General features: G+C 39.8%; 1 protein-coding gene across 1 annotated transcript; it reads left to right on the top strand.

Annotated features, from left to right (window-relative positions):
- The first annotated feature begins 892 nt into the window (after positions 1–892).
- On the top strand, positions 893–11752 carry LOC130684061 (transcription initiation factor TFIID subunit 4-like). The gene is made up of 2 exons (XM_057503625.1): positions 893–1924; positions 11313–11752. The coding sequence occupies exons 1-2, from the start codon at positions 1710–1712 to the stop codon at positions 11344–11346; spliced, it is 249 nt and encodes an 82-aa protein (XP_057359608.1). The 5' UTR covers positions 893–1709; the 3' UTR covers positions 11347–11752.
- The last annotated feature ends 5799 nt before the right edge of the window (positions 11753–17551 follow it).

Raw genomic sequence — 17551 nt, 5'->3', positions numbered from 1 at the left:
TTGTCACTAGAACAGTTCTGCCTAAAATAAATATAATATGATTCAAATATGTAATTTTAAAAAGTAAAAAAGAACAAGTGAAGTTAATTTTAAAAATGTATTTAAATTATCTAATGTATCTAAATAATAGTGATATAAAATATATTAGTGATATACTGTATATTCTTTTTATTTTCATGCCATCTTTGAGAGTCAGTGTGTAATTTATTCTTATACCACATCTCAATTTAGGTATTACATTTGCATCAAAAATACATTCTCATCTGTGCATACTAAGTTTCCTAATTCTTGGGCCAATGTAGGATTATTAATATTTGATTCAAAGCAGTAGTGTATAAATTGAAAAGCAACTATAAGTTACATATAACAAAGTGTTCTTCAAATTTGTCTTGTAGAAGTTGTAACAAATTTATGTAATGCTGTTGATTAATATTAAAATCTTCTGCATATTGATATTAGAAAATGTTTAAAATTATTTTTACTGATTTCCATTATGCAAGTTGTAAATTCAATATAAATTCCTCAACCTAAGTCAAAAATAAACTTTTCCTTTCCCTGGAGCTTTGAATTTAACTTGTTCATATGCAGTGTGGTAGTAGTGAGAGAACGTAAATTACACCCCTATGTTTTTAGCTTTTGAATATTGAATATTTGTCAAACATTCCTTCTGTTTCAAACAAATTTTGTAAAACTCTTCTAATGTTTAACCAATGAAGACTCACAAAGGATACAAGATTATTAAACAAGTCATCTTCTATTTCTTTCAATCACTTCATAAACTGGAGATGATTCATACCATTTACATGTATAAGGCATGTTGCATAGCTTCAGAAAACAGAATAGGTATTTTGCATGTGGATCACAGTGAAATGTTGCAATAAGGGAACAGCAGTCTTGTTTTTTTTCTTTTTTGTTTTTGTTTTTTGTTTTTTTTTTTGTGAGGGCATCTCTCATATTTATTGATCAAATGGTTGTTAACAACAATAAAATTCTGTATAGGGGAGTCAATGCTCAATGCACAATCATTAATCCACCCCAAGCCTAATTTTCGTCAGTCTTCAATCTTCTGAGGCATAACAAACAAGTTCTTACATGGAGAACAAATTCTTAAATAGTGAGTAAGTTCTTACATGGTGAACAGTACAAGGGCAGCCATCACAGAAACCTTCGGTTTCAGCAGTCTTGTTTTTAAATTCCGTTAAATATCTGGAGCATCATCCAAAGTGATAAAATTCATCTTTCTGTATCTAACTAAAATTCTTCTTTAATAGATGTAAGAGATTCAAAACTGTCTACAACCTGAGATCAGTATTTTAGGCTGCAAACTGACATCGCTCCATAAATATTGAAGCCCAGATCTGTTTTGAAACAGGCAGAGAACTTTAGAGTGCCGTAGAGACCGTTCAGTACACAGCCAGAGATGCAGAACGCGCCTGGCCTTGAACCACACTGTCCAGATCTCAGTGGCTGGTGGTCATTGGGCTTCTGGAGGGCAAGGAACTTTCGGACCACTCCCTGAGGACCCAGGGCGCCCCCAGAGCCAGGGCATTGGAACCCGGAACAGAGGGCCGGGAAGCAGAGACGTGCAGGCTTCCAGCGGCGGCAGCGGCGCCCCGAGTCCTTCGCCCTCGGGTCCGCCTCGAGGGCCGGTCGAGCCCGTCCCGGAGCCCCGCCCGAGCCGCGGCGCGCAGGACGCGGGGCCGAGGCGCATGGGTGCTGGCAGCCCGGCCCCGGCTTCCTCGGCCGTCGGCCCCGCGCCCGCCGCCCCCGCAACGCCGCCAGTTCGCCCCGCGCCCGCCGACGTGCGCCTGAGGAGCTTCCCCCGCTCCGCGCTCGGGCCCGGCCGGGCATGGCCGCGCCGAGAGCGTCGGCTCGCGTCTGGGGGTGGCTGCTGCTCGGCGGCTGCGTCCTCGCCGGAGCCCAAGTAAGAGCCCGGGCCCCGGGCCCCGCGCCCCGCGCCCCGGGTTCCCAGAGCCTCCGGGCGGGACGGGGGCCGGGGAGCCGGAGAGGAGAGGAAGGCGCAGGACGCTCACGCAGGATGTGTTACTGGGGGTGTTAGCGTGTGAGGGTGTTAGTTGGGGTTGTTAGCGTATGGGGCTGTTAATGGGGATGTTAGTGAGGTGTTAGTGTGTGGGGGTGTTAGTGGGGGTGTGTTAGCATGTCGAGGTGTTAATGCAGGTGTCAGTGGGGTGTTAGTGTGTGAGGGTGTTAGTGGGGGGTGTTAACGTGTGAGGGTTTTAATGCGGGTGTTAGTGTGTGGGGGTGTTAGTGGGGGTGCTAGCGTGTGGGGGTGTTAGCGTGCAAGGATGTTAGTGGGGTTGTGTTAGTGTGGGGGGGTGTTAATGGGGGTGATAGTGTGTGGGGTGTTGGGGGTGTGTCAGCATGTGGGCGTGTTAGCGGGGGGGTGTTAGCATGTGGGGATTTAATCTGGGTGTTAGGTGTGGGTGTCAGTGGGGGTGTGTCAGCGTGTGGGGGTGTTAATGGGGGTGTTAGTGAGGGTGTTAGTGTGTGGGGTGTTAGTGGGGGTGTTACTGGGGTGTCAGCGTGTGGGGGTGTTAGTCGGGGTGTTATTGTGTGGGGTGTCAGTGGAAGGGTGTCAGCATGCACACCAGCAAACACACTAACACAAACACCCCAACATATCCACACCATAACACAAATATACACTAACACACCAATATATCCACACCCAAACACACACACACACACACTAACCCCCCCACACTAACACACACAAACGCCCCCACACTAACACGGACGCTAACACACTAACACAGGGAGGTGGGAAGAAGAGAAAGAGGGAGAAAATCATTAGTGATGGGAGTGGCGCTGGTTGGCTTCACAGTGTTAAATCTAAATTAGACAGTGTGTGGGGGATTATTTCACACTGGAGCCTCTCCAATTTGAAAATAACTGTTTATCCATAGATCCATGGAATCAAAACAATGTTAGGTTTGCACTCAACTCTTTCGGTTAGGGAAAAGGAAGTTTGTATAGTAAGGGATGCTAAAGAAAGTTAGCTCTGTAGTGTTTGATTTTAGTTACTTTATATTTTAACCTCAGTACCATAAGGGGGCGCGCTGAGACCATCCATTGAAAGTCTTAGGCTCTTGTTAAGTCATTGATTCATATCCTGGTATAATTTGAATATACCTCGTACTTGGCTTTCAGGTGATTAGACAAAAATTCAGTTATTCCAGTAAATGGTTCTCCCTTAAAGTACCTGTCAAATTAAGTTACTGCTGCTAAATAAAAACATCTTGAAGGTCTTTGGCTTTAACCAATATGGTCAGAGGTGTAAAAATAGGCCGACTCTAAGGCCATCACTTGTGTTTCATGTATTGACTAACTCTATGAGTGAAGGACTCTTGAATGAAAATTAATCTTATAATTAATTTAGCCTGAATTTTGCCACAGAGTTTAGTTAGTAGGGTGAGTCTCAGTGCAGGAAAACCTACCTATCAATATTTTGGTACTACAGTTACATGATATTAGTAGAAAACAATGGTCCTTTTTAAAGCCTTTCTTTGTTCCTTATGGGATACTTAGATAAAATGCTTAGAAACATTTCTTCCTATAAGTGATACAAATCTATAACCTTGTATGTTCTCCATCAAAAGTGTTCCAATTTACTATTTTCTAAGGTGATAAAACTTGCTTATGTTTTGGAGTAGAGAGAAATCACTACAGGGTTATATATTTTCTATTTATAATCACAATTTGCTTCTAGCTTTAAATAACAAAACTATAGTGGAAAATGATTATTTTTCCAAAAATAATTTCAAACTGATGTGTGTTTGTGGTTGTACCTTGTGAATGTAAAATGATAATTTATGATGATATATGAAATGTGATCAAGTGGTACTTCAAAAAAATCCAAAAGCTAAGTTAAGTTGATATTTACATATTGACACCTGTTCTGATCTTTAGTTTCTTTGCTTTAAAACATTGTTATTTGACTGCTCTATCTTCAACTCTGTAATTCTCAGGCTACAATTTAAAGTTATGGTTATTCTGAAATCTCATTTATTTGGAGTTATACTATTTGAATAGTGCAGGGATATTCCTTAAAGACTTAGTTTCTGTTTTATTAGCACAAGTATGATAGTATTTTGAAAAAATAATTCAATTTATTACAGTACATAGTTGCTGCTGCTAATTAAATAGCCTCAGAATTTATCGAATATGCAGCTTTAAAAGTTCTAAAAGCAAGTCATCCAATTTGTCCTCTTGTGAAGACCAGATGGTTAGTATATAATAAATACTGAATATTATCACAATATAGATACAATAAATAAGTCAAGAGTGAGGTGAGATGAGTGAAGAGGAAGAAGTTGTGTTCAATTTTAGATAAAATGTTTAAGCAGCCTAGTTGAAGAAGTTCACGAGTAGTTGGATATACTGATACAGAGTTTTAGAAAGAGGACTGGATTTGAGGTATGGATCTAAGGTTTAACTTCAATGGGAGAAGCTAAAACAATATGTGTGAATAAGATTATTTAAGAAGAGTTTCATGGGACAAGTAAAGGATGGTTAATTAAATTATTTCTTTTGGGAAAGCATGCAGACTAAAATTTTATAAAGTTAATGGTCCATTAGAAATGGTTTTCTATAGCCTGTGTCCGTTAGAAAACAATTTTGAGTGGCGGTAGATGTTCAATAAATTATTAGAGGAGAAACTCTGTGCTTCATCTATTTAGAAGAAATTTTTCCTTTCAATCACATTTGAAATTTAAGTCTCTATTTGTTTTCAGTCTTTATTTTAAACAGGTAATTATCTTCCAAGGAAAAGGGGTGTCTAAAGCCAAATAGTTGCATGGGCAGACACGAGAGCGATAGTTGTGTTTCTGGTAAAGCATCTCTCTAAAACATGCAAAAATGCTGCTCTTGTATTTTAACTGACAATCAGAGCAGGATAAGTGTTGGGCTTACCAATTGCACTGTTGGTTGATAGGGTTTTACAGATAAAGAAAATCAAAGCTTTCAGGGGAAGAAATACAGCAAACACAAGGGCCAAGTTTATGGACTATTAATGTCACACAATTGAATTTGAGTGTGTTTATGCTACAGACTAGCAGTGAATCAGTATGTATTTAACATCTCAAAAACTCAGTTCTTCTGTAAAGTGACAATGGCAAGAAAAAACTTCTTTGGCATGTGTTGTGAGGATTACATTGAACAACTCAGAAAAGCATTTACCATAGTGCCTGATATATAGTAATCACATAGTGTTAGTCATCATTTAGCATTATCATCAACATTTCTATTTTATATACTCTTTATAAACAATGTGGAAGAATTCTTTTTCTTGTGCCAGTATTGATGTGGCACCCATCAGTTGTCTGCAAAAACATTTTTTCTTAAATATACCTCTTTATTCCCAATATTTATATTACTTGTTTCTTTTTTTCTAGTCTCAGTGCATTGGTAGGATTCCAGTACAATGTTGAAAGGTAGTGGTTACCGTAAGTATCAAGTCTTACTTCAGTGGTAGGATTTCTAAAGTTGTATTATTAAGTATATTTTGCATAAGTTTTTGGTAGGTGTAATTTATAAGCTTGATGATTTGATTAGATGTAAGAAGTTTTGAATTACCAGAGGATATATCATTTGAATTAAAATTTACAAACATTAATATAAAATAACAGAAAATGCACCATTTATTTTGAACATATGTAAATAAATTATGGTGATCTACTGCAGATTTTGGGCTGAGGGCAAAACTGATTCTTCAAAACTTGCTTACTGTGGCTGGCACCTAACAGGTGCCCATCAAATGTTAGACGATGTCTGACTATAGTGTTAACAGTCATTATATACTTTAACCTGACATTCTTAGCCAACAGAATGCCTTGACATTTTTGCCTTATGCCTGTGGTTAAATCTGGCTCTGTTTCCTATAAGAGAGAGTTTTGAGTTACTTGTATTTACCAAGTATTTGGGCTAATTGAATTGGACATGAGATATTTATGAACTTGCATATTTTTCTGCCTGCACTAAAAGAGAATGTGGTTTCCAAAAGGGACAGTCACACATATAATGAGTTCCACAATGTAAATTCTAGTCTCATTACATATTCTGGTAGTTCATTTCCTGGATAAGTAAAGTCTGCAAGACACAAATGTCCTTAACAGCCTGTGGTTCTCATGTATGCAAAACTTCAGTGCATTTTAAAATTTTGACTAACATGGCCTAGAGCTATCTGAAAACCGAAAGAAATTTCAAGTGAAAACAGTGTGTGTGCAAAATTCTCTGGTGCTTTTTCTGCAGGATGAAAAATGTCTCCTGTTTCAATTTCAAGTACATCATGTAGCACCATTCCCAGCAGATTGGTAACATGTTAGTAATGACATTCTGTTTGTAGGCCTATTGCCTTTGGGACCACTCAGGAAGTTTTCATACAGTGACTTGTATCACAGATACTTGAGAGTGTATCCTTCCTCCTAAGTGACCTCATAGTCAGAACTTTGACTTTGTCCATCATCTTCTGCATGGGACCCACAGAGTGCTTTGCCACACACTTATGGCACAAATGAACTCAATAGTCCTTGCTGAGACACCAGTGGAATTTGGTCTAGAATGTAGGTAAAAAACTGGCCAACAGATTTCCTTCGCTTAAATTTCTTTTTTCCTAGGCCTTATCATTTTCAAAACAACATGTTTTACTGAGATGCTGAGTGCCAAATGACGTAAGTCCAATGATTATGACGTGGCCCTTACCCCAAAGGAGCTCAGAGGAGGACACACCCTGTGTGGTCAAAGAAGATGCTTTGTATGATATCTTACTTTTTTTTTAAGTTGAAACTTATTTTGTGGCCTAATGTATGGTCTATCCTGGAAAATGTCCTGTGTGCACCTGAGGAGAATATAGTGTTGTTGGGTAGAGTGTTCTGTATGTGTCTGTTAGATCTGCTTGGTTTATTGTGTTACTCAGGTCCTCTCTTTCCTTACTTATCTTCCATCAGGTTGTTCTATCCATTACTGAGACTGGATTATTGAAGTCTCTGACTGTTATTGTAGAACTATTTCTCCCTTCAATTCTGTCAATTTTTACTTCATATGTTTTGGTGGTCTGTTACTAGATGCATAAATGTTTATAATTGTTATATCTTCTTATTTTGTTTTATCTTTTATTAACACATAATGTCCTTTGTCTCTTGTAAACATTTTTTTATTTAAAGTCTATTTTGTCTATGAGTTTAGACTGCTCTCTTTTGGTTGCTATTTGCATGGAATGTTTTTTACCCATCCATTCACTTTCAATCTGTTTGTATCTTTTTATCTAAAGTGAGTCACTTGTAGAGAGCACATGTTTGGATCATGTGTTTTTTTAATCCATTATGTCCATTTCTATACTGATTGATTTTATTCATTTGCATTTAAAGTAATTATTGATAAGGAGGGACGCACATCTGTCATTTTGCTCTGTTTTCTATGTGGCTTATGGGTTTTTTGTCTCTCATTTCCAGTATTACTCTTTTCTTTTATATTTATTTGATCTTTTTAATTTCCTTCTCGTTGTCTTTTGTGTATATTTTATAGCTATTTTATTTGTTGTTACCATGGGGACTACATTGAATCTTCTAAAGTTATAACATTCTAATTTGAATTGTATCAGTTTAATTTCAATAGCATACAAAAATTCTGCCCTTTACAGCTCTGTCCCCACTGCTTTCAGTTCTTGATGTCACAAAATTACATCTTTATTTATGTTAGGTAGAAAGATAGAGGGGCAGCAGGGGAAGGGGAAGATAAGGTTCAAGGAAATCTGCTCAGACTCTTCCCAGGTAGGGGGTCCCATGCGAAGACAACAAAGGCTTTGCAGGGAGAGAACTTCTTGCCTATCCAGGTCAGACCAAACTCGTCCCAACCAGTCAGAAGTGTAGGAAATAGCCTGGGTGTAGGAAACTGGCACCTGAATTGTTGAAGGGCAGGGGAAGAGATAGTCTTGTACAGTTAACCTGTGGAATCTGATGCTGTCTCCAGGTAGATGGTATCAGAACTGAGTTGAATTCTCAAATACCCTGCTGGTGTCCAAGCAGTGCTTGCTGTTGAGTGTTGGGGAACTGCACCATCACTACCACATTGCAAAGGGGTCCAGAGACTCCTAAAAGAATCTGCCGCCTCGTCTTTCTCAGGGGTAGTCTCTGCTTCTGCTGGTTTTTTTTTTTTCTTTGAATAGGCCATACTCTTCTGTTTCTTTGTATGCCTTGTGGGTTTTACTTTCTGTATTTTTTTGGTTGATAACTAAACATTTGAATCATAATGTGGTAACTCTGATAATTAGATTCCCTCCCTTTGCCAGGATTTGCTGTTGGTTTGTTTGTTTTTAGTTTTGTTTTGCTTTGCTTTTGATTGTTGTAGTTTGTATCCATGCCAAGGATAGGCCTGAGATTTAAACTTAACATCTTAAATCTTTTCTGAGCCTGTGCCTTTCCCTGCCTCATCACAGTGACTTAAAATTTCCCCTGTATATGTATTTGATTTGAATGTCCAACTTTTTAATGTCTGGCTCCCAAACAGGGGAGAAGGAAAGGAATGTAGGAGGGAGAAAGTCACTTGCTTTTAAATTCCCCTGGAAGTCACTTCATCCTGAGGGGAAGGAACTTGCAACAGCGGAGCTGTCCACCTCTATCTGCACCTCTATGATCAGAAGCAATAATCAGCAATCAGGGCACAGATCCTCTATCTTTAGAGAACAGGTCCTTTTTGCACACCCTGGCTACAGCAAGCTGTGTGAAAGCCACATACATGGCTTTCTGCCATGGGAGTAGAGGTTGGGAAGCCACTTAAAAGCCAAAAGCTGAAATTGAAATTAACCTCAGTTGACCATATAAGCCTTCCCTTGGAAGTTGCAAGCCTTCAGCTGACTCCAGATTTCCAAAATAGTTACATCAGACAGATTCTGCCAGGGCAATTGTCTAGGTGGGGAAATTTTTTCATTGACAGACCTTACCTTTCAGTTACTTTAACACATGTAAGGGTCCGGAATGTGCATCTGAATGATGCCCAATGTACATTTGGGAGATTTTCTTACATTAATTGAAAATCTGATTACCACTTTTACTTTTCTGTCCTCCCACCATTTGGTCCTTATTCACTTTCTAAAGTAAAAAATACTTTATTGCCTATCATGCCTTCTTTAACAATTTATGTTTTTGTTACGATGTGAGTTTATGGCTATGCATTTATCATGCATTTAGAGTTATCTGTTAGCAAAATATTTCTTTATTCACAAGATGAAATTAGGCCTGAAATATCTGCATTGTACTGTTTTCAAGAAGGAAGACTAGGACTTTTACGTGCTGCAGCATCTAAAATAGGTTTGAAATCTAGAGTTCTCACATATAATCTTATTTATTACCAATTCCTTATGACATCTAATCTCTACATTGTACCATTCAATTTTTATATATAAAATCTCTCTCCTGAGTCACTGAATATGAAAATATTTCATCTTGTGAACAAAACCAGTAGTTCTATATAGACAGCAGTAAAGTCATGTGTTTCAAAACAAAACTCCCTATTTGTATCTAAAACACTGTGTTCAGTAGAAGTAGGCTCTGAAATACTATTTATTAAGCAGTTTTAAACTCTGAGTTAATACAAGGTGAGAATGATTAGGAGACCCGATTTCTTCCTTGGTATTTTGTCACTCTCAGAGTGAATGAGAATAATGTTCTTACCTGTAGCTAAGGCTGTTAGTCTGCGTGGTGCCAGGTAAAATTCCATCTCTGAAAGCGTTTTGTAAATCTTAAGTTCTAGATAAACATCAGGAGTTGATCTGGGAATCAATAATTGGTAAGATTATATATTCTGTATAAATGGAAAAGGAAACCTTGATGCCGTGTCTCCCACTACGCATTGTAAAAGTCTGGCAGACTGTCCTGTGGCTACCCCACGCACCTCTTCCACTGTCCACAGGATGCCTAGATGAAGTTTTTAATTGGCTTCACCTGGACTTCGAGCAGTCTCCCAATTATCTGTGTTTCTCTATAGGGGCTAAATGATGAATGAACACAGAAATGCTCATTTTTCATATTGTTCTTGTTTTTGGTAACAATGAATCAAGGGAAAAAAAGAGGAAAGTGAAAAGTAAACCAGATTGGAATGCTTTGTTGTTATAGTCAAATTCATTCAATAAGGCAACTTAATGTGGCAATGTAGTTATAATAACTATTACTTTAACGTAATAGTGACCATCCTAACTGGTGTGAGGTGATATCTCATTGTGGTTTTAATTTGCATTTCCCTGATGATTAGCAATGTGGAGCATCTTTTCATGTGCCTGTTGGCCATCCGTATTTCTTCTTTGGAGAAGTGTCTGTTCAGGTCCTCAGCCCATTTTTTAACAGGGTTATTTGTTTTTGGGTGTTGAGGCATATGAGTTCTTTATGTTTTGGATGTTAAGCCCTTATCAGATGAGTGACTTATGAATATATTCTCCCATACTGTAGGATGCCTTTTTGTTCTGCTGATGGTGTCCTTTGCTGTACAGAGCTTTTTAGTTTGAGGTAGTCCCACTTGTTCATTTTTTATTTTGTTTCCTTTGCCTGAGGAGATGTGTTCAGGAAAAAATTGCTCATATGTACGTTTAAAAGATTTTTGGTTATGTTATCTTCTAAGAGTTTTATGGTTTCATGTGTCACATTCATGTCACATGACCCATTTCAAGTACTTTTGTGTATGGAGTTAGACAATAATCCAGTTTCACTCTCTTACATATGGCTGTCCAGTTTTCCCAATACCAGTCATTGAAAAGACTGTCTTTTCCCCATTGTATATTCATAACTCCTTTATCATATATTAATTGACCATATACGTGTGTGTTTATATCTGAGCACTCTATTCTGTTCCCCTGATCTATGGGTCTGTTCTTGTGCCAGTACCAAATTGTTTTGACTACTGTGGCTTTGTAGTAGAGCTCGAAGGTAGGGAATGTAATCCCCCAGCTTTGTTCTTCTTTTTCAGGGTTTCTTTGACTATTTGGGGTTAACAAAGGTAACTTTTTAATTGCACTATGTTTGGGAAAGTCTTATGATTTGCTCAATTGCTCTGAGCTTCTAATTCTATTTTTCAAATGTTATTTCTGGAATAATTACAATGGTTCCCTGTTGCCACGCATGAGCTATGGGACTCAGAACCCATTAAACATTCATTATTTTGGTTGTTTCAACTTATTTTCCTCCTCCTTTTTTCTTTAATCTGCTGCCTAGAACTAATTGCATAGAATATTTTTTGAAGACTTCAAACATTGCTTAATTCTCATTATTTCTGGTTTGCCAGTTTATTCATTAAAGTTCATTTTACAGATTCTGGGAATGCAGTGTTGGAGACACCAGGTGAATTCATGAAGCCCCAATCCTATATAAAGAAGAATATATGAAAAGCCACTTTATTTTGACCATGCGAGATCTGAAGCAGAGGAACTGGCTGAGCCCACCCATCCTTCTGACCTACACAACTATGAAATAATCAATTTGTGTTATTTGAAATCGCTAAATTTGTGGTGACTTGTTATAGCAGCAATGGAAAACTAATACATTCTATTTGTTATAATATTTTTTCCCTTTCCAGGATGATAACCTGCCCATTTTCAAGTGGGAACAGCATAAATGATTTATGTTTCTCTGCTTTGCCTAGATTTCTGAATTCAGTTATTCAATTGAAAGCCTTTTAGGCATGTTGTGAAAAGCTGGATTTTACTTTATAAACAGAGACTTGAAGGAAGTCTGTGGAGTGTGATTTTTATTGTTAGAGAAATGAGTATTGAAATTTATATCTTTTCTTATCACATATATATCAAAACATACCCCAAAAAGCTTACTAAAATGAAACAATGAACACCATTACATGTAAAGCAATTAAGTCGATTTGCATGGATATCACCTTCTTCTGGAAGACTGACAATATTCTTTCAGATGGAGTTAGTCTCTTGAGTGAAGTTGAAAATAAAAAATGTATGTAGTTGAGCTGTATTTGAATACATAAACATGCAGACAGACACACACACACACACACAGACACATGCACACCAGGAACTTTGAACAAATGTAACTATCTTAATTAGTAAAGTAATGTAAAACCGAGCCTGATAGAATGAATTAATTCAAGTAGTTATTTTTTAATGAGATTGATATGTAGAAAATTAAGAAATGAATCAGATTTAACATCCTAACATTTTCTCGCTTAAGTCTCACAATTCCGTGTCTTTGTGAGGCTAGGCAATGGCAGTTGGCAGGGATGGATGAATATATAAAAGAAAAATTCAAAATTTGATAGAAAAGAAAACTCGCTGATTTTTTTCAGTTTATTCAGATGTGTGGTAAACATTAAATGAAAACAAATGACTCTTTTGTTTATTTACTTTTGTATAAATCCATCATTTACTGCATAATATAACAACAATCATATGTTTTAGGGTTGAATCCACCACTTGCTTTTTGACTTTAGGTAAGTACTTACCACCCCTGGCCTCTTGCTCATCTGCAGTGGAGACTGCACATGGATAGCATCCAGAGGGTGAGATAATAACTGCAAATGCTACAGCAGAATGTCTGGCACCTGTGCCCAGTGGGGAGTTGTTTCATTTAGTGAGAACCTGCCAGGTAACACATACTATTCTAGATGCTTGGGAGGAAAAAAGTGAAAGATGTGTCTCCAGCTTTGAAAGAACCGAATATCTAGCCGTAAATCAGAGCATTAGAGTAAAAGAGGTCAGTGCCGGAAGGGATGTGTGTGCAAAGCTTAGTGAGATATGAGAGTGTACATTGATTCAGTCTCATGAGAAATCAGAGGGGATTTCTGGAGTAATGATTTCTGAGTAAAATGGACTTGACATTTACCAGATGAAAAAATTTCAGCAGAACAACAGCACAACCAGAGATTTACAGTACTACTATTATATATAGTACTGGTCGAACAGGTGTGAATGTGGGAAGACATGAAGTCAGGAGACAGCGTCATATGGTTAGGGAATGGTAAGTATTGAGGTATCACCTTTCTGCACAAGACCTGGGGATAAAACTGAGTTCTTTACTTTCATGGCTTTGCCTTTGGACAGATTCACCTCCATGTGTCCTCTAGAGCCAGAAGGCCACATTCAGTCAGTGCACTCCTGAGTCATCTCATTAGGCAGCTGCTCTTTTTCAGAGAGCCAGGTTGTAAAGATGTGTGTGACGGTGCAATGTAGATGGGTGACCTGATATATGCCAACCAAATCTGTGCCTGAGAAAGCAGGATGAAGATGCCAGTAGAAAGGTCTGTCTTAATGAGTGAATAGGCAGACAATGACCAATGCATATATTTAAAGCCTGGCACAAGAAGTTGTTATATTTACTATTTCATTACATGGAAACAAACTGGCTCTACACTTGTACGTCTGTGAGACTTTGACACTATATGTCCCTATGTTCCACTTTACTAATTTCCTGGTATGAATATCATATGGTAGGAGCAAAGTCAAGTTTTATTTGGAAAACAAAAAGGAATAGTTAGAAATTCATAAAAGTGGACAAAAGGCAATTTTCTATGTAGGACAGTGTTGAACAAGATTCAAAGTTATTTTGCAAGTGCAATTAGTGCAGTTTTCCTTTGACTGGATTGAATTGAATTATAATATAGTAAGTATCCACCTGGTGCCCGGCCCAGCCCAGGCAGTGATACAAAAGGCAACCAAGTGGTTCTGGTTCAGAAGGAGGATGAGTTCATTCCAGGGAACACATGACAGCTGAACACCTGACATGACAGAATAGTACACTTTAAACTAAAGACATATCTATTGGGATATCTAGTGCCTTCAACTTCATGGGTATTTATTCATGTACTGCCATGAATAAAATGAACCGACAAAACAGCCTTAAAATCCCCCTTAGGCTGACTAATCTTTAGACAGCCTTCTTTGTCTCCAGCCACTGAACTTCCGTTCCATAGAGCATTTACCTTAGAAAATTCCTTCTTTGTCCCTCTAAGATATCTTTTTTAAACCTCTTGCCAGTTTTACAACCCAGGACTGTCTTACTCAAAGACCCGGAACAGTCTCTTTGAAATGTAATCACCAAGGGAGCTAGCACCCTTAACTTCCAATCTCTGATACAGTAGGAGCCTAGCTTTGGTGGGGTGCCTTGCCTAAGTTATAAAACTATCTGCTGTCTTGAAGATATTCAAAAGTTTTCTTTTTCTTTGGGTAAAGCCAATTAGTGGACACATATGGCCCCCCTCATATGAGCTCTTAAAAATTTCTGTCTTTTGTTTTAGCAGAGTTAAGTGCAAACTGAATTCTGGCCTCTTTCCCATATTGCAGTAATCTTGAATAAAGTTTTCCTTGCTTTTTTGATTTTGTGAAGTTTTTGCCTTGACAGAGCCTAAAACTGAATTATCTAATTGAGTGAATTGTGGATGACCTAGTTTGTGAGGTAGGACAAGGACAATTTAAACAGAAGTCACAATAGGGATCTGAGGGGATCTATGAGTGTGAGGTAGAGTAGATGGCTGTCAAGGAAGTGAGGAGAGATGAGAGAAGCAGAGGAGAATGGGGTGAGTATATGTGCAACAGCAAACATCCTAACTGGATACTTGCCAATGATGTATAGACTTTTTTTTTCATGCTGTCTTCTTATTTTAGGGATAATTAATAAGCAAAGTCAATTAATTTCCTTGAGGCTTGCCAGCCAGATAATGTAAAACAGGAAGTTGAATCCATTTCTTATTTTCAATCAGTATGCTTTCTACTCCCACACACTTTTTGTTTCAAAAGGAAGAAAATGAAAAACTGTTGGAGGAAAGGCTGTAAACAAAGATACGGTAGTCCCAATTTAGAAACTTCAGTTATCAGGACCATCAGTGGTTCAGAGATAAGGGAGATATTTGAGAACTGGAGTAAGAAAGAAGGATCCTGATTAAACAGGTAAATCTAATGAACTAACCAGGATATACGTGCTGGTTTAGGAGGTGAGGAAGTTAATGGAGGGTCCTCCAAAACACAGGAAGTTGTATAAAATGAATAACATGTATAAGTTGCCAGTTTTGGGGATTAATTACAAATTAGTACTGTTGGTTAAAAAATGGACAGAAGTGATTGTGGGTAAAAATTGTAGTATTTCCAGAATATCTCACCTGGCTTTAGTGCATCTGCATATCAAAAGGCATTCCTCAGGAGTGGGGAGTGGTAGGTCATCTCCATATCAGTGGGTAATTACCTGGGTGACAGAAGGCTTATCTGAACCTGAGAGGTTAGAGGGAGGTCTTTGTTTGCTTCTGCTGGAGCAGGAAAGAGATGGCCCTGGACTGCAGTTTGTAAGCAATAAACAGGCTGTACACTTTATCTCTCCCTTTTACTGATTTTGGTTTTAGAGATATTTTGCCCCAAGATTTCCTTTCCCCAGAGTTACATCTGGCATAGTCGGCAGGACCTCTGAACCTGAAATCTGTCTACGTGGGTGCAACGCTTGGGCGAGCTGCCTCTAGAGATGGTGGGCAGGCCCCAGTGCCTGCAGCAGTAGAGGGTGCAGCTTCACCCAGGAGCCCCCTACCTGTGGGGCTTCCAGTTGGAGAGTCCCTAATGGGGAATTAGTCTAGGCTAAAGCACCTCCTAGAGGGGTGGAGCCTTCCCCAGCATTGGGGAAGTTTGGAGACTCTGGAAGCTGCAAAATTAGCCATCCATGAGACAGAAAGCTGCTTAGAGGCCCTGAGTGGCTGTGTAGCAGCTGGGATTGTGGGATCTCTGATCCTCAAGGTACTGGAAAATGTTACTGAGGAGAGAGAGAGACTTTGTCTGGAGAGAAACACACTTCAGCATCGCTTGGAGGAGCTGGGCAATGACCTATGCGATGCTCTTAAGGAAGAAAGACAGTTATTGAGAAGACAGTCATGCTCCTGGAAGATTCCTTAGCAGCAGTGAGGGGGGAGGCAGCAGAAGTAGCTGCATTGCAGGAGGCCGTGGGGGAGGGAGAGGAAAGAGCGGTGCCGTCAGCCCCAGAGATGGTAGAGGAGGTATCAGGAAAGGATGAGGGCGTGGGATGAGGGCCAATCTGTTGCCGAGGCCACACTGCCTGAGGCATCAACTCTCCTATATTAAAGGCCCACCTGGTTGTAATAAAAAATTATAAACAACCTTGGGTTCCTGGGGGGGGGGGGGGAAGGCCGCCACTTCCCAGGTTGTGGGGCACTCCATGCTCCACCCCTATACCCAGGATGAGCTGGTGGACATAAGCCTCCAGTATGGGAAGAAGCCATCAGAATCTCTGCCTACGTGGCATTTATGTCTATGGGAAATGGGGGAGAAAAATATTGTTATGTCGGGTTCTGAAATGAGTAGACACTTCCCTGACGACTCACCCTTCTCTCCAGCAGCGATTGCAAAGTGCCCATCACACCTCAGGGAATCAGGGATTGACTGACAGCTGCCATCAGGGAAGTTTGGCCTAATCAGGGTGATTGATCATACTTACCCACTAGCTGGAAAACTATGCAGAGCTCCAACAGGTGTTGTGGGAATTGGGCATGAAAAATATCATCTATAATATGGACCCCCAGGGCCCTGATAAGGAGTTGTTCAATGTAGGAATGAGAAATCTGGTGCTGCATACAGCTCCCCCATCTCTCTTTGGGTCCCTAGAGACTACTCTTGCCCCCACAGAGGGCAACCCATAAGTGAGGCTACTTGTACTTTAGCAGATCTGGGGGAGGTTGAAACAGTAAGAGCACAGAAGGAAGTATGGGCTACAACTGAAAGGAGAGGTGCAAAGGGCCCTGTGAAGGTCTTGAGGACTCAGCTGTGGGTTGATTTGATAAAGGCTGGGGTAATGAAAGAAAAACTTGATGGGCAGCTCAATAGGATCCTGTTAGAATTGTGGCACCAATTAAAGCCAGAGCATCAGTTCCAGCCACTGAGGTCCTGGACACGGAAGCCGTAGTCAAAGCCCCATGCCTGGCCTATGTCTCTGCAAGACTTCATGGGGGACAATATTCCGGCTCTGCCTGGGCCCTCACCCCCCACAGGAGGACAACTGGGTATTGTGGTTTGACTGAGGTGGGGTCTCAAGGTCCCCACCTTGGGGGATGTGGTGGGGACCAGAAGCCACATGTAGAATTAGCAATTCATTGGTCCCCTCTGAATATACAATGTGTCCTGGCGCTGGTAGACACCGGAGTTGAATGTTCTCTCATGTATGGCAACCCTGAGAGTTTTCCCAGGACCTGTGCTGTGATAGATTAGGGGTAAGGCAATTAGAGTAAAGAAAGCCCAAATCCCATTGGGGATGTGCACTTACCCCCAAAGGTGTTTACCGAGTACATTTCTTCCATCCTAGAATATATTTGGGGGATAGATATCCTGCAGAGCCTGTGGTTACAGACCTCTGCAGGTGAGTTCAGTCTGAGGGTGTGTGTGGTGAAGGCAGTTCTGAGGGGACATGTTAAGCACCCACCTGTAGCTCTGCCTGTACCTCAGCAGATGACAAATACTAAGCAGTATAAATTGACTGGGCAGAGGGCACAAGGAAATTGCAGAAACTCTACAGGAGTTGGAGAAGATGGGCATCGTAAAGCCCAC

The sequence above is a fragment of the Manis pentadactyla genome, chromosome 6 (genome assembly GCF_030020395.1).
Source record: "Manis pentadactyla isolate mManPen7 chromosome 6, mManPen7.hap1, whole genome shotgun sequence".
NCBI lineage: Eukaryota > Metazoa > Chordata > Mammalia > Pholidota > Manidae > Manis > Manis pentadactyla.
The sequence above is the reverse complement of the archived record's forward strand: the minus strand, read 5'-3'. Positions and strand labels throughout refer to the sequence as shown.